We start from the raw sequence: 20,692 nt of genomic DNA, 5'->3' as shown, positions 1-20,692 counted from the left end.
CGAATGCACGTGAACTCAAAAAGAAGGCACTTCAATTTTATCTGAAACGCGAGGGGCTGCCACTATAGGCCCGCCATATACACGAGTCGCTGTCGCCCGCAACCCCTCGGGAAGCAAGGTTTTGGGAATATATGACCTCAGCTGATGATGTGTGATACTGGCATACCCGCATATGTATTGCATGTTGTCAACTAAGCTCTATGTACCGCAAACCTGTTAAGTTTTCAAGAGCAGACTGGGGATGCATAGGGCTTGACTACTGCTCCTTATATAGTGCTGACTGGGGTCCTAGCTACTGGCTATCTACTTGAGTCGCTACGAGTCGCGACGAGTCGCTACGAGTCGCTGCTCAGTCGCTACGAGTCGCTACTCAGTCGCTACCGGTCGCTACCAGTCGCTACCGGTCGCTACCAGTCGCTACCAGTCGCTATCGGTCGCTACCGATAGCTACCGGTCGCCGCGAGTAGATACGAGTATATACCGGTCGCTACCGGTCTATACGGGTCGCGACTCCTCCACTGTCCCAATGGATGGGAGTGCCGCGACGCCTTGTTTGTTTACGCTCTACCGTGGACCCATTCAAGCCAACAAAACCCCTTGTCGAAATGTCACCTGGAACGCTCCATCGAATCAAAGCTGGCTCCGTCAGCTGTGACCCTACTAGACAAACTCGCCATCACTCACTTGCTGCAAGGTGTCAATATGTCCGTTCACTACGGTGAACATGTTCTTCATCACAAAGCGCAACTTTCCACCTTCCGCCTGTCCCGCCAGTATATCCTTGAGCTCTTGGGTGAAGGCGCCGATGAATGTGACCGCAGATGATACGCTGGCGCTGGCGACCCTGGTCCCGGCTCCTGTGCTCAAGCTCTGATATATCAGCCCGAGTGACTGCTGGTAATGATCACTGGGACAAGGAGGACTCACGCGCTTCACAATGTCAATCTAACCCTGAACTCCCTCAAACAGGATCTTGATCTCGTAGTCGCCCATCTGATCTACAAGCATCTTCCTCATCCGCTCAACAAACTCCTGGATGTTCGTGACCGCCAAATTGAGGGCTTCATCCACCGATGGCGATTGACTCGGCTGCGAATTGCTGCGACCGGCTCTTTCTGGCGTGGCGGAGGGAGGTGGAGTGATATCGGGTGAGAAGACGCGCCTGCGCTTGACGCTCCTTGCGAGGTGGCTTTGATCAGCTTCCTGCACTTCCGCGTCGCTGGTCGATCCGAGAGTAGCAGGTTCGCGATCGGGGATAGGGCCGAGTTGCCGGAGGCCGAAAGCTGCTCGGACTGCCGGTGTGTTACGGACACTAGTCGATCAACTTCTGCGTGCAGCACATCTTGAGAAGACTATGCTTGGTACTCACGCATTGATCATTTGTTGAGTGTGAGCATTTCCGTGCAGGGTCATATCACACCTCTTCTCCTGAACAATACAGCACATGCACCTTTGATTAGCATGATAGTCCATACGGTAGATGTGAGGAAGGAAGTAGCTCACCTTCTGATCACTCGGTGGGGTTCGCCAGGGATAATCTCGACCTCCACAATGCAATCTGTCTTCTCTTCTTGAGCCCTGCAGTTCTGACAGGGCCCATCGACTTCTCCATCTGTATAGTCAGGACTCTAGAAGTACTTCGGAACAGAGTGGAACAGACAATGCTCACCCTTGCTCGGTCCCTCAAGCTCATCTACGATAGCCCAATTGGCATCAGGGTCCATCATGAGGGTCAGGTGACGATGCCTGTGGTGGATTGAGCTACCTGACCTATGAGCGATATCGTGCTGTATTCGTATGCAGCACATCTTCGGAGGATCAGCAGTGGTTCCTTCCCGATGGAACGACGCAGCACAAATCGCAATCTCACCTTCCACAGGTCGTGTTTCCGAATGTCTTTGATCGGCCGGCATGCAGGCTGTCGATAGGCGTGACTGGGCTTCCGCTTCTTTGCACAGAGTTGTGGCTGCTCCGGAACGATTGGTCGAGGCACCAGTCCTGCGCCGACAGCCGGCTGCGGCGGGACTGCCACCTCCCGCTCATCGTCCGAGTCCGCGACAAGGTACGGGTTGTCGTGCGAGCCGCGAGGGGCCCATTTCTTGGGGAGGATTCCCTCTTTGGTGTCGCCTGGCTCCATGATGGTGGTTTATGGTGTATAAGTAGGGATGAAGGAAAGAAATTGATGAGCGAGGCGAAAGGAAGCGTGTGGCGGATTAGAGTTCGCTTCGCGGACCTGAAACACACAGATGACGTCACCCTTGTAATAGCCAGCTGTGCATCGGTTCAGGCCTATAGAGGCATTTCTAGCTGCGAGGGGTAAGCCCAAGCCTCACTCCTGTGGTATGAGGCTTCACGAGGCTACTCACCTCCACAGTGTGACTCTGACCACGGATGAGAACACCAAAATCCCCTTTACAGGCCATCATCTCCCTCTAGCGGATCCCTTCGCCCATTCCGGAAGTAACGCCTCATCCTCCTCCTGTCAAGTCAGCACCGACCTACATCTCCTCCCTTGTTCAAGTTGGAGTCAAAGACTCACCGGAAGATCGTCGGTAGAGACCCACAACCTTCGCACTTAGGAGCATCCTCGAGCTTGTGCCACCGGATAACGTCTTTCCCAGATTGCGACTCGGACGTATTCGACGTGGCCAATTGCGTCTCCCTTATCTGACCCAACAGTTCCAACATCGTTTCCTTGGTATCAGGCCTCAACATTGCCCTCGGTACGTAGATGTCCAGGTCGAGATAGGGCGTATCTGGTAGAGTTGGCTTGTCCTCCTCGTCGATCCTTGTCAGATACTCGGCCCTATCCCCTATCCACCGCCTGACCATCTCCGCCACCATATTCCACCCCACCGTCGTCTGCTCCTCGGGATCATCGATTTCCGCTAGGGTAAAGTCCCACCGAGATTTCCCAGCCAGTATGAGGGGCGGGTAGAACGCCTCGGACCCATCGTAATGGAGGCAGTGACGCAGGTCCGCGGTGGTGTGCTCTTTTTGGTGATAGAATGTGCGCGGATAAGTGACGTGGGGGATCATGATGGGGATGTAGAGGGGACCGCGCCTCGTCCTTGAGCAATACTGGGCCGGCTGCGTGTCCTTGACGATATGGGCGAGTTTCACCTGGGCGCGACCGAATTGCTGGCCGAGCTCGTCCGACCAGACCTCCTTCCAGATCTCATCTTGCCCGCCTAAGAACGCCCCCGTCGCCAGACTACGCAATTTGGCTCGACTGACAGAGAGCAATAATCCCCTGGCGGCGGTAATGATCTTGTTGCACTCGTGGTTGCAGAGTTTGACCAGCCTGGAGCGATTGACCATCTCCTAGGGAATGAGGCGGTACGCGCGGGGGCCGTCTCGCATGATTTCGAGGTAAGTTGGCGCGAAAGATGAGTACTCGAGGTAGAGGTGCTGACATTGCTCGAGCAGCTGCGATTTGCTTTGTATACCTTTCGCAGCTGGACCGCCAAAGAGGTTGGCGGTGAGGAGGGAGAAGTCGTCGGCGATCACGTTCTTATACAGGAGGGGAGAGGCGATGTTATTGAACAGCTATATAAAGCATTAGCGATATGGTACCTCATGCTAAGTGATTCGATACTAGGCGTAGCTCTTCGTAACCCACTTTCGAAACGCGCATGGCTACTGCGAGCGACGTCTGTCGTATATCGGACCGCTGGCATTTGCCAGTAGGGCGAGGGAGGGGCTTCTGCAAATAGCCTGAGACCTGGACCCATATCTCCGGCGGCAGCTGCGCTCGCTCCTTTTGGCTCGTCGCGCTCTTCTCGCTGGTAGAATGAGACATGGTCGAGTGTGACATGAGTAAGGTGTACGCAAAATCAAAGACAGCTCCGCTAATCGGGCGGGTTTCGGGCAAGAGCGCATGAGCTTGCGGCCGTACGGCATGCCGCTCGAGGAATGCGGCACGACCCATTCAGATTCTTGCTTGCGTGCGAGATCTCGGTACCCACCCTACATGGAGTACAGGAAGGTACAGGAGCTACAAGGTTCGAGCTATAGGAACGTACTGCTAGAGTCGCGCTATCTGTCTACCTAGTCCATCACCGCCAAGAATTCATGTTTCGCTCAGCCACAACCTATCCGCCAGTATCCGCCCCATCTCCGCCAGCAGCTAGTGCAAATGGTGATCCTTCCCGCCCCAGCATCCCGGCACATGACACAGTTAACCGTGCTCACGGGGCTCCTCATCACTATACTCCCCATCGTCTTCCTCGTCGCCCTCATCAGTGTCCTCATCCTGCCACCTAGGCTCTCTGGTCACCACAATCTCGCCAGTTTCGCTGTCCCGCCGGTTGATGGCGAACCAGTCATATGATTCGGGCTAGGGTAATTAGCTTATCCCCCTGACTATAGCCTGAGCACTCACGGGGATATCGTCCGAGCACCAGCCACACACCTCGCAGGGCGGCGCCTCCGCCATCGATCCCAACTTCCACACTCATTCTGAGATCGAGATTTTGGTACGTGGTATCCCTGTTCATAAAACAAGGGGACACAGTTCCTGACCTCCTTCTCCACTATACTCCTGAAGCCACCTCGATTGAGACTAGACGAGAGGAGGATCTCTAACCGTCAGACTCGGATCCTTTGCAATCCTCCGTCTCCCCTCTTCCTTCAACCAGTTCTTGATCTTTCCCTCCCGACTCTCGATCAGGTTGCCGATGCTCATCACCACCAGCTCCGAGCCCTGCTGGAACCTCGCCGCGTCATCGCCGAGGAGGAGGTGTGTGGTGAGGTACCACCTGCTTTGGCCGCGAAAGACGACGGGGACCTGGCATTCGAGGGACTCGACATGCAGTCGGTGTTGGAGCAATTTCCCGCCGCCGGCATTGGGGTAGTCGATGAGAGCCAAGTAGGCCAGGGGACCGTTTTCGATCCGTTGGCAGAAGGTAATGACCCTTGGCCGGTCGATCAGACTCGAAAGAACGAACTGTGCCTTCTGGATGGTAGGCGACATCTCCTTCATTTCCTCATTCGACGCCCATCGCCGAGGGTATGTGCGCCTCTGTCCGTCAAGGAATGCCCCGGTGGCAACGCCTTTCAGCCGGATGAGATGACGTCTCCTGGCAGAGATGCCTGCGGTTATTCCATTCGCCTCCTGGAGGATCAGATGCTTGCGCATCCGACCATCAGGGGCGATAAAGTCGAACATCCTAGAACCGGCCTTGGCCTTCATGATCTGGTGATATGTGGGCCCGTTATTCTCCGGGGTGGGTCCGTATTCGAGGAATAGTCGCTCATAACCGAATAGCTGGGCTTTGGATTTGATGCCTCGTGCAGCTGGAACACCTCCGTCCGTCCCTCCCAGAATACCGACGGCGAGCTGGGCGGCTGGGCTGGACGGTCCGTGACGACGACTTTGTATAGGTGCTGAGCTGCGCAGTGATTCCAAACCTAGGTTTCAGCAACACTTCTGTGATGGAGACTCTGCTAGAGCGTCCCTCAAGCTTAGTTTGTAGCGGGCTTACCCTGTTCACTCTCATACACCGGATGAGGTCCGGTTGAGAGACGGATCTCCACTCATTCTTCCCGTTCGGGGTGGGTAGGGGACGCCGAAGGTGGGATATGACAACGCCCCAGAGGTCGTCGAGCAGCTGAATCGGTGCCATCGTCGCTATGGCAGCAGGATGGTATGAGAGGGAGATGTAGACTATCAGAGGGTGTAGTCCAAGTCTGCGCCAAGAGGCTCGAGGAAGGTGATCCTTTGAGCATATGTTTAAAAGACGATGACCGAAATGTATTTGTCCGTAAAAGACGAAGCCTTTCCGCCACTGTCTAAAAGACGAAGTCCGGCCTAAAGGATGCCTAAAGGACGAAGCCGGATAGTTTCGGCTTGTTATCATGCCGGCAGTGTGCCGGCCCCGCGACGCGTTGTATTTGTTTTGATCCTCTCCTCTCCGCTCCTTCACCTCTCCACTTTCCGCTTCTATACCCACGTAGCAACAACATCAGCCAGCCAAGCACTATTACTAGCCCTACCGCCGTCTCTCATCATGTCAGAGTAGGTAGTCTCGCGCATTAAGGACTATTGTGGCCCATTCTGACGCGTCGCAGTAATCAACCAACCTTCGCCCCCGCTACCTCATTTGCCCCTACCACTGTCCTTTACGCCAAGCAGACCTTCGGCTCTTTCGACACTGCCAAAATCGCCATCACCCACCACTCTCTTGCTCAGCGCAAGGCGTCCGTCAAGGCGGAGAAGGCGCCGACGGGATCGCGGATACTTTCGTGCGCGCTCAAGAAGGAGGACGGTTGTAAATATCGTGTCTACCTCAAGTCGCACGGGGCGTCGGGCGGGTGTATCGTTCAAACTCTCATCGACGAACACACTTGCTCTCCTCACGGCGTTCCCGCGCGACTTGGAGCGAGACAAAGGGGCTTCATTCTCGCCGAGGTGAGTCAATAACGCAACTATTGGCTTTGATATAGCTGACACATGCAGGCCACACGACTCAACAAAGGCACCCCTCTCGCCGAAGCCTCCGCCAAAGGTCTCATCGGTCCCCTCCGCGCTTCCACCATCGACGATCTGAGCCGCCAGGCCGTCTCGCGCGCGGTACAGGAGATTAGGGGGGACACCGCGGCCAACCACTGCGCCGACTTCCGTCGTCTCCCCGCCTATATGGACCTGCTAGCCCAGCGGGATCCGCAGGCTCATCTGGATCTCCAGACGGACAAGCCTCTGGATGGGTATCGGGAGCGTAGAGATGGAGCTGGGCAGGGTGGGGACGGCAGGGACTCAGAGGATGGGGACAGTGGCGATGACGATGAAGAGGACGTGGCGATATTGGGCCTCTTTGTCTCCCCATCGCCGGCGCGGACATTCTTCCACCACTCTCGGCCTCTCCTCACCCTGGACGGGACATACTCTCGCGCCCACAATACCTACAACCTCCTCCTCGCCTCCACGTCTGACTGCGAGGGTCATATCGTCATCCTCGCTTGGGCGCTCGTCAAGTCGGAGTCCACCGCCACCTGGAGCTGGTTCTGCCAGAACCTCCTCGTCGCCCTTCCCAGTCTCGCATTCGAGGGCGTCGTCATCGTGTCGGACCGGCAGAAAGGCCTGCTCAACGCCGTCGGTACCGTCCTCCCTGCCGCCCATCACGGTCATTGCGCTCAGCATCTGCGAGCCAATATCAAGGAGGCATACAAGGCCAAAGCGGTCGATTACTTCAACTCCATGCTGTACGCCAAAACCGAGGTGGAGTTCAAGCAACACCTCTCGGCGCTGGAGAGCGAGAACCCGGACGCGGCCTTCTATATCAACTCCATCCCCCACGACCAATGGGCAACCTACGCCTTCCCCCTCCCTCGCTACGGTACAACCACCTCCAATACCTCCGAGCAGTGTAACAACTGGCTCGGTCCCTTACGGACGAGTTACTGGGCATTGCTGCTCTCGATGGAATGGTCTGGAGCGGCGTCTCATCATAATCCACCAACTCTTCTTCTATACGAACAAATTTCTCCTCCTCCTCGCTCCAGACCATTCCATCGGGAGCAGCAATGCCCAGTAACTCGTCATCCTCTCCGGGTATGGCAACCTTCGCAGCGAACTCAGCTTCCAATTGCCCCTTTGTCGACTGGCCCGGCCCGTTCACTGAGGGCACGAATGACTCCTCATACGCCTCATCGTAGTCCACCAGTTCTTCTTCGTCCGGTCGGGACATCGTTGTTGATAGGATCGAGTGTGATCAAAAGAAACAAGACTGATCACGGGTGATCAAGAATGATGTAGACTGATCAAGGGTGATCAAGAACGATGTAGAAAGCAGCAGCTATCTTGGCTGGCTTTTCGCTCCCCCAAACTCTGGGTTTTGCTTCCGCTACCCCAGTTTTCACTTTTCGCTCCTTTTTCGGCCTCCCTCCACTTCCGACGGAAGTCTGGCTACTTGAACAAAGCTGTCAAGTCCTCACCATCCACCACCTCTGCGTCTGCATACATCACTTCGTCTGTTGGCAAGCCCAGCTCTTCGAGCAGAGTGACCTCCATTGCAGCACGAGTGTAGAACCTCCGAATGCGGTTGTGACCAACCTTCTCTCGAAGCAGGGTCCCATCCAGCTCGGCAAGCTTCATCGATCCCCTATCCGATATATCCGATATATCCGCAATCCGGAAAGGTCCCCTCCATCTATCCAAACTTCTGATCGTCTGACCATTGTCCTGCTGATTGTTGCGAACGAGTACCAACTCCCCAATCTTGAAGTCTCGACCTCGATGCCTCAGCTCACGAGCTTGATTGGCATGCTCGATGCTCGCCTGCCTAGACTTCTGAGCTCTGACTCTTGCCAGCTGTAAGTCCTCCTGCTTCCTCTCCAACTGCACCATCCTAGCCTCGATCAAATCTGAGGTGTCCTTGACATTTTCCCAGTTGCTGATAAGCATAGTACTCTCCTCCCAATCGATCGGAAGCACAGGCTCTTGCCCGAACATCATGTAGAACGGAGAGAAGCCGGTCGACCTCCTCACAGTGGACCTGTCTGCCCAAAGTGCGTACGGAAGATGCACTGCCCACTTCGAAGCATCCCCTCGGCATCTCTTGAAGATAGCCTCCTTGATGGACTTGTTCCCATTCTCCACCACTCCGTTCGCCGCCGGGTTGTAAGAGCTAGTATTGACGTACTTGATCTTATACCTCGCTAACATCTGCTTGAATTCACCCTTGAACTCCGGTCCTTGGTCGGCTGTCACCTGACCGACTATACCCCACCGAGCAAGAAACTCGGTCTCGAACCACTCAGCAACCGTAATCGCGTTCTGGCGTTCCACGATCTTCCCTTCGACCCATCCAGTCAAGCTATCTCGAGCCAACAGCAAAACAATCGGATCCCCATTGGAGTTCTTCTTGCCAACTTTGGTACAGTCGATGTGGATAGTCCCCAGCACTGTGGGCACGTCCGGACTAGTAAGTTCCGCCTCGTACTTCCGGTAGTCCCTGTGCTGACAAGGCTCGCAGGTACGGATATGCTCCTCGATATCTCTGGTGATATTTGGCCAGTAGAATCGAGACCACACTTTGTAGTGAGTCGCATGCTTCCCCTTGTGTCCCGAACCCTCGTGCAGACTCATGAGAATCTCTCTCTGCCTCTCTCGGGTAAGAACCAACTCTCTCGGAAGACCCTTGTCATTCCTCCTGTATATCCGCCCTTTGATGAGGGTATAGTTGAAAGCTCTGTGCATGAACTTCTCCCTTTGGGCCGGAGTCCAATCCTTGGGAAGGCGCTGATATTTCAGCAGCGCGTATCCCCTCGCTTCCCTCCCTCAACAACGTGGGCACTCCAAGACATATACCGCGCTGATCCGCTACGAGCAACATAGCTTAAGGATTTCTCCAAAACCCAGCAACTGAGATGAGGACCACGATTGATTACATGCTGGAATTTGTACGATTTCCATTCCCTGCACTACAACATTTTAGCAGCCTGTCCGATCAGCTGCCGCCCGGTAGGCCAAGACATCGACAGACTGACCTTCTCGAGCTCATCGGTATGCTCATCCGCATACTTGAGCATATACTTCATGTCCCTATTCACCTTCCTAGCGTCTGAGAGCGTCTCGGTAAACATCTTGATCACCATTCGAATATCGTCAACCGCCTCCAACGCCTCCTTCCTCGTGACTTCCTCGTGACTTTCGAGCTGGGTTGATCGGTCATCTATGATCAGCTACGGTCACCCAAGGTATCTAGGTGCTCACCTTCTTGAAGATGTTGATATTGTCCTTGAGCACGGACAGACGGGTTCGGATGACGAAGAGGCCGTTTCCCGCCACAGAGAGCAATCTACCCTCCAGCTCCGCCGTTGTGGTGAAAAAGGGTGGAAGCCGGGTGATGGCTAGCGAAAGAGAGGAGATCGAGGTGAACCAGGGAGGACTGGCGCACAGGAGAGGGGTATGAGAGGGATACGAGGAGTGTGCCGAGCCGTATAGATGTCGATGGGAGTAGCACCGAGTGTCGAATGGCCAAGCTGCAGGTGAGACAGAGCAAGAGCTACATGAACATGTATGTGGCTAGTGCTATGTACGGTGATTGACGATCTATCCAACGCTTAGCCATCCATGGCTCTCGTCAGCCTCGCCTGTGTGCTGTGCACGGACCTCCTCATTCCTCGTTGTGTGGCGGAATTGTATCAAGCCTGCGCTTTCCCCACACCGTGAATTCGGTCAGCCATGTGGTGGCAGTGGCGAGAACGATGGGGTCCGCGCTTATCTCCGTCTTGACGTCGTCTTCACCGTCGCTCACCGCATAGGCGCGTGTAATATCGGCAGCAGGTCGAGCGGCCGGCAGTCTTTGGCGAAGTTTGCGAACTTTTGCGAGCGGGGCTTGATTTGCCGGTGTCGGGACCCTCGGGGCTTGACCTTGCCCTCTATGTGGCTCGGAGGCAGACTTCCGCTTCGGGGCAGGCCGATTGTGTGACGGCTCAGCTGGACCTCTGCTATGTTAGAACAGATCTCAAGGTGAGCCTCACACTTGGGACATCCCCCAGCCGCGCTGCAGATTTATATCGCAGCCACGATGGGATCCTTGTAAGCCGGCAAGACAGCCCATGCACCTGGGCTATTCAGCTTTCTGCGCTTGCCTAGAGTCGTATAAGCCTACAGCACCTTGTAATGACAACGTGTGGGATGACTCCAGACCGAGTGGGCTCGAGGCGAACGACACATTCACGGCCTTTGTCGATGCACAGACTACAAGGACCAGCTGGAGCATCAGCTTCAAATTCAAGTGCTTCATCCGAGCAGGATCACATACGTTGATTACCCGGTTGCTCGTGCTCCACAATACCCCACATAACGTACTTATCTAGCAGCTGGTTGAGGGTCGTCTTGTAGCCAGAGACGGTCTTCGGGGCAGCATCTACCTTTGCCATTCGCGTCTCTAGGCTTTTGCATCATTCCTGATAGAATCAGCACCGAGTGAGTGGTGAGATTGACCATTAGTCTGGTACTGGTGGATGAGACACCTGCCAGATTTCAAGGTCCTTGACATCGACTACGCGACACACGGGCTGTCTTTTAGGGTGCAGTTTCTTGTCTGACTTCCTGGGGAGATCGCGAGAGGCGGGCTTCGGAATGGCGTGCCTTACGGGACCTGCGAAGTCGTCCGAGTCGGGGCTGACCTCGCGCCTCTGGGACGACATTTTGATTGCGATACTATTGAGATGATTGGGGAAGCAAAGCGCCAAAGCGGATGATATAGGAAGCAGAAAGCGCTGGGCTGGGTAGCGCTGGGTGACGGCACTTTTGCGTAACTACCGTATCGATCAGGAAGTGATCAGTAGACGAGCGCGTTGCCGTCTGTTGCCGTTCGCTTGGACACTGCTGCTGTTCCACGTCGTTGCATTTGCTGCTGATGAGTACCCTAATATATCACAGCCTTTTCGCAGCCTATTTGATCAGCCGCAGTCCGGACTCTCAACTGAGCGTATGATAACAAGAGACTGACCTTCTCCAGCCTATCCACATCGAGATCCGCATACTCCAGCATCTTCCGCCAATCCCAATCCACCTTGCCAGCATCCGAAAGCGTCTCCGAGAATAGCTTGATGACTCTGCGGATGTCGTCCACCGCCTCTATCGCCTCCTTCCTCGTGACTAGATAGTGTTGACGGGGCTCGGCAATCTGCTGATCAGCTCCTACGACGAGATCAGGTATCATGAACGGCATACTCACCTTTGTGAAGAGGTTGATCTTGTCCTCGAGCACGGCGAAACGCGTAGTAGTCCGTATATGACCGCCTCTGCCAGCGGTTTCAGGATACTCTCCAGCTCCGCCGCAAGTCCGCTGAGCGCTTCGATTGCCGCCGAGACGACAGCGTCTGCCGGAGCAGCTTTGACGTCCTCCTCATCGTCGCTGACCGTGTAGGCCCGCGGGAGATTGGCAGCAGGTCGGGCGACCGGCGCTGCCGCATCCGATCGAACCTTGCGCATCTTTGCGGGCGGGGGCTGGTGCGCCGATGACGGGTCTCTCGGCGGGTCATCCCGCTCTGGGGATAGGTTGCGGGCAGACTTCCGCTTTGGAGCTGTCCCGCTTAGCGACGGGTGGACTGGATCTCTGCATGTCAGGATGAATACGAGCAGGTCGCACATCCAGGAGATCACTCACCCGTGCTTGAGGCTTAGGTCACAGCGTGTAGGGCTTCCCCGTACTGATCCCTTCAAAGCGGCGAGACAACTCATACATCTGGGCATGTCAACTGACCGCACTTACCGATAAGTGTAAGCCTACTGTACCTTGTAAGGACAACATGCGGCGCTACGCCAAACGGAGTAGGCTCGAGGCGAACCAGGCAGGCATGCCCCTAGCCTGCACATCGACCGCACGGACCAGCTGCAACATCAGCCGCGCGTACCGGCACTTTCACACACAGGCTAGCGAAAAAACACACCTTGACTGTTGAATTGCTCTTGCTGCACCCTACCCCATACCACGTCCTTGTTCAACAGCATCTTAAGACTTGCCTTATATTCGTTGATCTTTTTACGGCCGCTTTCTGGGTCTGCCACTAGTGCTTCCAAGGTTTCGCAGCACTCCTGATTGCATCAGCGATAAGTAATTAAGCGCTACGCGGCTGATACGAGTGGGAATGAGTGCGAGCATACCTCCCATTGTTCAAGCTCTAAGGCATTGACAACGCGGCACACCGGCTGTCGCTTAGGGTAGTTCAGCTTGTTCAGCTCGATCCGCCTTCTCTGTCAGAAGCGGCCTTCGGGTTGGCGGATTGGGCGGGGCCTCCTGGTTCATCCGAGTCGGGGGAGCTGTGTTCGCGATACTGCGGTGGCATGTTAATGGCTGAAGAGTTGGGGAGGGCTGCCAATGATAAGCTGGTCGAGCAAGACAAGAGGCGCTGGATAGATGTATGATACGAAGGTGATTGGGAGGCTGAAGGGGGGGGGGGATAAGATTTCGACGCTTGAGAGGCGGATCTGAAACGCGCGGGGTAAAGGCTCGTTACGTAACCTCTCCGATGACGCCTGTCAACGCGCGCGCAGCGCGACGTGGAAGGAGAAAGTTGCTATGCTGCTCATATGCTCGACCATACATCTCTCATCTACTGAAGATCCCCGATCTTGCCTTGCATCTACCACGGGATCGAACCGCAATGGCAGCCAACAGAAAAGTCCCCCTCGCTGCGGTCCGCTACGTCAACTTCCACTCCGACGCGTATACAGTCGCAAGACGAACCGACCCGATCCGTGGGTTCCTCTTCCCTGGACTTCCACCTGGTCGCCTCGGCTGACTCCGGCAGCTCAACAGACATGTGTCGGTGCTCCTTGTGCTCGATATCAGCCTGCCAATATCTTATGCGAGAACATAGGGAGCGACGGGATGGGCGGGTTTCAGTGGAAGGTGAGCTGTCGCCTTTCGGAACGTATATGGAGCTGATGGGAAGTGCGAAGCGGATCTCCCAACTGGACTGAGATTTGGCAAAGTGGACGTTAGCTGCGAAGGCTGGGAACGGCCTGGAGATAGTAACATCCTACACGGTACGCTAGCTGTATGATGCGGTGACCTTCGCAATGAGCTAACGATCAGGGTCCTGCGGGCTGACATATGACCTCGTGCGGATAGATGGCAGTCTAGAGCGGGATGATCCTCCCATGTTACCTCGAAAGCCAAGTACGTATGAGCAGCCAGCTACCTGCTGGATGAGACAAGACGTAGCTGATAACCCAGGCAAGCTATTCGACAACGCCTTCAACCTCCTCTTTCTCGCCATATCCGGCATCATCCTCTACTCCCTTATTCGTAATGTCATGAAGTCGGTCTATCCCCGATGGACCCCTCCTGCATTATTTGGGACTGGTGGTCCAGGTCCAGGGGGGCCGGGTGGGGGAGGTGGAGGTGGGCCTGGCGGAGGATGGGGTCCAGGCGGCGGAGGATGGCCAGGCGACTGCGACGACTCCCCTCATCCACCCCCACCCTACTCCAAAGCCTCTTCCACCCCTCAGCCACTCCCTCAGCCCGGTCAGACCGGCTGGGCACCCGGCTTCTTCACAGGCCTAGCTGCAGGTGGGGTAGGGGCGTACCTCGCCAACCGGGCCCGAGGGACTCCCGCTCCGGCCGCCGCAGCTCCACAGAGAGAGCGCGAAAGAGGTGGATGGGGAACAGGGACGACGCAAGGCGTCGCGGGTCCCGGACCGAGCACGGCCGCCATGGCTCGGAATAGGGGTAGCAGGGATGGAGGGCTGTGGGGCAGTGATATGGGTGGGGGAAGTGGGGACATGCGGCGCGCAACGGGGTTCGGCAGCTCGTCCGTACGGTAGTTTCTCTCGATGTCATGCATCTCTACACAGCTCAAACAATACACTGAGTCCAATCACTTCCCACCCTTCCGCATCCGCCTCTTCCTGCCAATCATCGATCCCAAATTCGCCCCCTGTTTCTCAATCCCCCTCTTCTCCCCGCTTGTCTCTGTCGGTGCCCCTCCCGCTGCCCCTCCCGCTCCACCGCCACCGCCAGCCGCAGCAGCCTTAGCAGCCCGCTCCTTGTCCCGCTTCTCTGTCCTCTCCCGCCCTCTCGCCGTCTTCTCCCCTGGCGCCTTGTTGGACTGCTGAACAGGAGGCTTCCACTGTGGCTTCTTGCCGCTCGCATTTGCCTTTTCCCGCTTCTCGACGCGACGGGCAGCCCCATCTGCCGCTGGTGTGGTAGTTGATGGAGCAGGTCCGTCTGTCCTCTGACGTTTAGACCTATCTCGACCTCCGGGGCCAGCGGCGCGAGTGACTGCGGGTGCAGGTGCAGCTCCCTCATCGTCGCTGTCGACCGCGGCGCGCTTGGCCGGCCGAGGGTCTGATCGAGAATCCGATCGAGCCGTAGTGATCTTCTCCACTCGCCGCTTGACGACCTACTCCATCAGCTCTGTTTCGCACAAAGAGGGCGAGACGTTAGACTCACCTGGACATTCTCAATACTAAACTCAATCATCAACGTCTTCCCACCCCTCATCCCCCCCGAACTCCGATCATCACCCTCCCTCGACCTCTCCTCCAACTTCCTCACTCTCGCCTCCAACTCCTCAATCGACTCCTTCTCCTTCTCTTTACCCTCCACCTTCTTCCCCTCTTCCCCCTCTTCCGCGACCTCGACCGGCTTCCGCCGACTCTCCAACTCCTTCTTTGCCCGCTCCAGAACCTCCTTCATTTCCTCCTTCCACCAACCCCAGACCAACTCCCCTATCTCCGCATTATTATTCGCCCACCGCAGCACCTTGAGCGCCTCGCGATGACTCCGAATCTCGAGAAAACCGTACCCCTTACTCCGCCCCATGTTCGTCAACGGATCCACCTTCTCTGTCTGCCTCACGACTTTACTCTGGATGACCGGCGTCTCGCGCTCGGCCTTCTTCTTGTTCTTGCCCTTGTCGCCGCGCGCGGCAATGGCGGGCGAGAGTGTATCGTCGAATTCTTCGATGCGCGTCAGGGGTTCGCGAGTCTCGGCTTCGACTTCGGCGTCGAATGTCCGGATAGCGTGGATGGCGAGGCGTTTCAAGGTGCGGTCAGTGACGAAGAGGGGGAGTTGGCGGATCGAGAGACGGGTCTTGGAGATGTAGAGGGAGGGGTTGGAGCGGAGGAGGGTGCGACGAGCATTGAAGGCTTCTTGACGCTTTTCGAGCTCGGCAGCGGGCAGTGAAGCGGCCGCAGGGGAATTGGGGAAGACCACTGTCAGGGTCAGCTGTGTCACTCGCTCCCAACAGGCAATGTTCACTCACCTCCTTCGCGCATCAAGTAAGTATTCCGTTTATCGCCCGTAGCCCTCGCTCGCTCGCCATCCTCCTTCATCTGTCCCGCCTGTTCCCTCGTCACCGCCCGAGTAACCTCGAGCGACCGACCATTGATGACCAAGCGGGAAGCGAGACTCGAGGACGGGTCGACGGTCAGAACTGATGGAAGTGCGAATGGGTTGTTTCCGCCTCCGAGCTATTGTGTCAGTTCCAGCTGATTCGCAGTGTTCAGACTCAGGCAACTCACAGGAGTGGAGTTGGTGCCCGTCTCCTGGTTCACCCGCTCAGCCTCCTCGATGGCCGCATCCGCATCTTCCGTCTTCCAGAAACAGACAAAACCGCTTCCGCGAGACCGGCCGGTTGTCTTGTCCATGGTGATTCGAGCGTACCGAAGCGGGCCGAAAGAGCGGAACCTGGATGTCAGCTACGTTCGCACTACGCTTAGCTCAGCGATATGAAGAGACATTAGCTTACAAGGTATTCAGCTCCTGCTCTGTCACCTCGAAGGGCAGATTCCGGATGAAAAGCGTCGACCCCACATCCACCGTCGGCAATGTCGGCTTGACAGGCTTGACGTCCTCATCTTCCTCCTGCTCTTCCGCTCCCTCCTTCATCTCCACATCTTCATCTTCCCCTTCTTCCCCATTCTCCTCTTCGTCGCTTGACCCCTCCTCCTCTGCCTCCTCCTTCTTGACCCCCTCCCCGTCCTTCTTGATCTCCTCCCACTTGTCCTTACTCAACGCCCAGTCCACAGCCACCACCCTCGCCTCCTCCTTCTTTGCATTCGCTCTCGCTGCCTCGCTGGCGTATTTGATCGGCTTGCCATTGACGCCCTCGATGGCCTTTTCGGCGTCCGTCTTGGCGACAAACCAGACAAAGGCGAATCCGCGCGCTCGGGGCTTGGCGTCTTTGCCGTTCCGCTCGGGGAAGTTGGAGGGGGCTTTGGGGAGGTCGATGGAGTTTATAGGACCGTATGGCAGGAAAGTGGCTCGGAGATCTTGCTCGGTAGTCTAGATATCAGCTTAGCTACCCACAGTCAAGAGAATGCTGGACAAAGCTGAGAGAAACTCACATGCCACGCCAAGTTCCTGACGATCAGACGTCCCGCGTGACTAACGCCCTTACCCGCCGCCTGCCCCATCCCCAGCTTCTCCACCCGCTTCTTTAGCATCGCCGACACAATCTTCTCCTTGTATGTGTGCCCATGCAGCTTTCCGATCCCCTTGACCGCCTCCCCGTGGCTCGGGAATACGAGATGCGCCACTCCCTCCTGCCCTTCCACCGGGAAAAGCACCTCAATCCCCTCATTCACCTTGCGCACCTTCTTCCACAGGACCGCCTTGGTCACCTCCGGCAGACCCGACACGACCACCGTCCTTATTGCCTTGGGATCCTTCCCTTCTTCTCCTTCTTCCACCTTCACCCCTGCCGCTCCCGCTGCCGACGTCGACGCCGACGAGGTATCGATAGACTTGACCCTCAGTCCAGGCTGATACACCTTCCCCGGCTCCTCCGCTGCGATTTCCGCCTTCTTGATCCGCTCCAGTGTGCCCGGACGCGCCGTTGCCCATCCTACACGGATCTTCCGTCCATTCCCCCCAAAGTCTTTATTGTCCAGCTCGAGAAGCGCCTGCTCGGCGTCCTCCTTGAGCGAGTAGGTGACATAGCCGACACCCTTGGATTTGCCGGACGCCTTGTCGGTGGCTACGAACCCATGACGCACTGGCCCGAGGTAGGAGAAGTGAGTGACGAGGTCGGTCGAGGTGGCTGTGTAAGGAAGGGAAGAGACAAAGAGGGTGGTGCTGTCCGTCAGTCGCTGCAGGGGGTTGGTCTAGGATGGAGGAGCAGCTCACTTGATGCGTTCTTTGAAGGCTCGGCCGCCTGTCTTTTTAGGCGTTGAGCTGCCTGCCTCTGAGGCTGGCGGGAAGGCTATGAAGTCTGCTTCTGACATGGCTACTAGAGTATGGTATGGTATGTACCAGACCAGTGCCTGCGCAAGACTCAAGTGGACCGGAAATCTTCAGGTGGGATGCCTTGCTTCCGTTGGAAAGACGAGTGGAGGCAAAGCGGGAGAAATCCCACGTCATGCACTGAGATTTCGCTGGTAAACCATCTCACCTCCAACATCTGTTTATCATCTATATCTTGCCCTTGCACTCCAAGCTATACCCCCTACTACAGAGCTGCCCCTGAGCCAGTCAGAGGAGCGCCTACAAGCTCAGTAGAGACTCTGTCGAAAATCTCCCGCTAAAAATGGCTTCCACGCTGTCCAACGCCTTCTCCCGGCTGTCCCTCCGCGCAGCTTCAAGCCCATCCTCGATCGCTTCGTCCTCTCGGACACCTTTCCGCACAGCAATCGCTCAACACCTTCCTGCGCGCTCCTTCTCTTCTTCACCTCGCGCTTCAACTTCCTTGAACCAGGGTATGTGACCCCCTTCCCCAACTTCCCTCTACACCGTAGAAACCGCTGACCTCTAGCTATCCGAGGCGCCCGCCAACCCACACCCACGTACTCTTCCTCTCCCCTTCTGCAAGACTGCTTTCAAAAACGCGGCGTCATCTCCAAGGTCTACACCACCAAGCCCAAAAAGCCCAATTCGGCCGTCCGGAAGGTGTGCCGTGTCAAGCTCTCGACGGGGAAGAGTACGATTGCGTATATACCTGGAGAAGGGCATAATTTGCAGGAACATGGTGTGGTTCTGATACGAGGTGGACGGACGAAGGATCTGCCTGGTGTGAGAGTGAGTCGTGGTGTGAAGAGGGGAAAAGATAGGAAGCTGACGAGATAGTACAAGGTGGTGAGGGGTGCGCTGGATGCTAGTGGGGTTGCGGGACGGACAAAGTCGAGATCGAAATATGGAGGTCAGTTGCGCTTTCTCTCCTGCTTTCAGGTAATTATGGGCTATCGGCTAACAGTCCCAGTCAAGATGCCCAAGACGGCATAGACGCATTGCTGTCGGGGAAGTCTGTTCGGAGAGCTCCAGCGGCAGAGACATCGGGCATGGATCATGGATGCTGCATGACTCCTGACTCCCATTGCCTCTATATGTTTACACAATCTAATCCCCTTGACTCTACTCGCTAAATGCTACATTTTGACGTCCCTCAATCTACTGACTTGCCGGCTCAGGCGCGGGCGCCGTGTCGCCCATAAGATCACCAAGAGTCGGCTTGAAGAACATGGTGGTGATGTACTGCTGATCAGCTATGCCCCTGAATCGCTCACAGACCTGACCTACCTTCTTCCTATACCTCGTCGTCGTCCCCACGCCCAGCGTCCCATTTTTGATCGCACTCGCAGTCAAGTGATTCAGAACCACATGATTCGGGACCGCCAGGATACTATTATCGTCCAATCCCGCCGTGACGTGCCCGGCGCCACTCGACGACTCATCAAACGACCGCCGGCGCGGCTCGGCATTGACGATAACTTTGTCGAGGATACGGGGGAGGGTAGGGGGCTGGGAACGGCCGAGATATGGGGGACGGAATGGACGAATGCGGTGAATGTGGGCTCGTCCAGGTTGAGAGGGATTTCTTCGATGTATTGATACGCGACGAGCGGGGCGGGAATGACGGATGTCCATTGGCCCTCGTCGTCTGTGGCGTCAGCACTGAATCAAGGAGATGGGAGAAGCACGAACCCTCTTCTTTCAAGACAGGCTTGGCATCCATCGCCCACTCCGCCTGGATCTCCTCCTCCGTCTTTGCAGGCTCCACCTCAATGTAGTTGACGAGCGTCCCGTCGTCGTCTGTAGCTGTTGGGATCTGCTTGGAGCACCGCCAGCTATCGTCGACGATGAACTTCATGCGGTACTGCCCGGGCGGAAGTCGGAGCATCGTATTGAAGTCGTGGGTACTATAATGTCAGCTATTGTCCGAAGAGCGGGATAATACGGGTGAGCTCACCTCTTTTTGAGCTTGATTCGGCTGCGCCAATTGTCCGCAAAGTTGCCCGTTACATACACCGCCTTTCCCCCTCCCGTCCACTGTACTGGGACATCCACCAACCCGTCATCTGGCAGGGCAGCCTTCTTCGGCTCGGGCTCCTTTGGCGGCGGCGTGGCAGGTATCGCAACCACGAGAGGCGGTGCTCCCGCCCTCCGACCAGACGGCGAGGCAGGGAAGTATGGGTTATCCGGCGTCGCCCCTTTCGAGGGTGATCCCACACTTTCCATTGCTCCTTTTCCTGTTCCCTGTGCCCCAGATCCAGACCCCGAGACACTAGCCACCTTGCTCATTGCGCCCAGCGAGTTCGCACCCGCCAGCGGGGAAGCTCGACCCCCTAGGACATGCTGCCACTTCCTCCCCGCCGGCGCTGGGACATTTCCGGACGGGGACGGCCCCTTACTCCCCGAGTTGGGCGTAGCGAGATGATGGTGATGATTCGTCGTCGTAGCGGTGGTAGCGACCGGCGCTGCGGGCGTGAAGGACAATTTGTTGAGGTCGGGGAGTTCGAGTGATTTCCGGCGGCGTGGTGAGCCTGATGCGTTACGGGCGTTGCCGGATGGAGAGGTGGGGTTGGAATCTTGTGAGAATTGGGAGGGGCGAGATGGCATAGGAAGGCGGAGGTTGGGGTGTCGGTTGGAGGCAGGGGTGGAGGCAGGCGAGGGGGAGGAGGAGGAAGGGTTGGTAGGTCCTGGACCGGGTGCGGCGTTGGAGGCTGCATGTTGGGACTGTTGGGAAGCGCTGGACGGCCGGGAGGGGGAGCCGTGTGGATGAGATGGCGTGTTACCCATACTGCTCTGATGCTTAGTGAGAGAGGTAGACGTGAGGGTTGAAGCCGAAGGTGAGAGGCGGAGTCGAGGTCATGGCGATCCTATAGTAAAATTACTACTTTCGGCAATTCCTGAGTGGGCCCCTCCATTCCGCGCATCATAGCTAACTCGACCATCCTAATGACCAGCAACCATACTTCTTCTTCACATCCACATAGCAGCCAACCCCACGTCCC

General features: G+C 56.5%; 6 protein-coding genes across 6 annotated transcripts; 2 read left to right on the top strand and 4 right to left on the bottom strand.

Moving 5' to 3' along the window:
- Positions 1 to 630: 630 nt before the first annotated feature.
- MKK02DRAFT_32991 (uncharacterized protein) lies at positions 631 to 5,627 on the bottom strand (the record flags this gene model as incomplete). Its single annotated transcript, XM_053088621.1, has 17 exons — positions 631 to 636; positions 685 to 870; positions 928 to 930; positions 958 to 1,312; positions 1,370 to 1,450; positions 1,504 to 1,612; positions 1,670 to 1,787; positions 1,871 to 2,113; positions 2,367 to 2,430; positions 2,540 to 3,232; positions 3,344 to 3,549; positions 3,623 to 3,907; positions 3,969 to 4,024; positions 4,195 to 4,339; positions 4,385 to 4,447; positions 4,589 to 5,412; positions 5,504 to 5,627. 17 exons carry the CDS (start codon positions 5,625 to 5,627, stop codon positions 631 to 633), a joined length of 3,561 nt encoding a protein of 1,186 aa, XP_052945387.1.
- Positions 5,628 to 8,017: 2,390 nt separating this feature from the next.
- MKK02DRAFT_14153 (uncharacterized protein) lies at positions 8,018 to 8,554 on the bottom strand (the record flags this gene model as incomplete). The annotated part of the gene is made up of 1 exon (XM_053085539.1): positions 8,018 to 8,554. A coding segment is annotated over one exon (537 nt), but the record flags the coding sequence as incomplete, so codon positions are not given.
- Positions 8,555 to 13,119: 4,565 nt separating this feature from the next.
- Positions 13,120 to 14,284, top strand: MKK02DRAFT_44300 (uncharacterized protein; the record flags this gene model as incomplete). The annotated part of the gene is made up of 5 exons (XM_053092877.1): positions 13,120 to 13,213; positions 13,267 to 13,367; positions 13,411 to 13,504; positions 13,554 to 13,637; positions 13,695 to 14,284. 5 exons carry the CDS (start codon positions 13,120 to 13,122, stop codon positions 14,282 to 14,284), a joined length of 963 nt encoding a protein of 320 aa, XP_052945385.1.
- Positions 14,285 to 14,337: 53 nt separating this feature from the next.
- On the bottom strand, positions 14,338 to 17,689 carry MKK02DRAFT_44299 (uncharacterized protein; the record flags this gene model as incomplete). The annotated part of the gene is made up of 7 exons (XM_053092876.1): positions 14,338 to 14,862; positions 14,913 to 15,676; positions 15,727 to 15,934; positions 15,986 to 16,151; positions 16,213 to 16,748; positions 16,811 to 17,540; positions 17,592 to 17,689. 7 exons carry the CDS (start codon positions 17,687 to 17,689, stop codon positions 14,338 to 14,340), a joined length of 3,027 nt encoding a protein of 1,008 aa, XP_052945384.1.
- Positions 17,690 to 17,991: 302 nt separating this feature from the next.
- MKK02DRAFT_44298 (putative ribosomal protein S12) lies at positions 17,992 to 18,683 on the top strand (the record flags this gene model as incomplete). Its single annotated transcript, XM_053092875.1, has 4 exons — positions 17,992 to 18,160; positions 18,217 to 18,479; positions 18,528 to 18,600; positions 18,661 to 18,683. 4 exons carry the CDS (start codon positions 17,992 to 17,994, stop codon positions 18,681 to 18,683), a joined length of 528 nt encoding a protein of 175 aa, XP_052945383.1.
- A 165-nt stretch (positions 18,684 to 18,848) lies between these two features.
- Positions 18,849 to 20,477, bottom strand: MKK02DRAFT_44297 (5'-AMP-activated protein kinase beta subunit, interation domain-containing protein; the record flags this gene model as incomplete). The annotated part of the gene is made up of 5 exons (XM_053092874.1): positions 18,849 to 18,932; positions 18,978 to 19,199; positions 19,235 to 19,338; positions 19,383 to 19,597; positions 19,648 to 20,477. 5 exons carry the CDS (start codon positions 20,475 to 20,477, stop codon positions 18,849 to 18,851), a joined length of 1,455 nt encoding a protein of 484 aa, XP_052945382.1.
- Positions 20,478 to 20,692: the final 215 nt, after the last annotated feature.

This window comes from Dioszegia hungarica, assembly GCF_025882075.1.
Source record: "Dioszegia hungarica strain PDD-24b-2 chromosome Unknown MKK02contig_8, whole genome shotgun sequence".
NCBI lineage: Eukaryota > Fungi > Basidiomycota > Tremellomycetes > Tremellales > Bulleribasidiaceae > Dioszegia > Dioszegia hungarica.
Note: the sequence above shows the minus strand (reverse complement) of the source record. Positions and strands in the feature narration are given on the sequence as shown.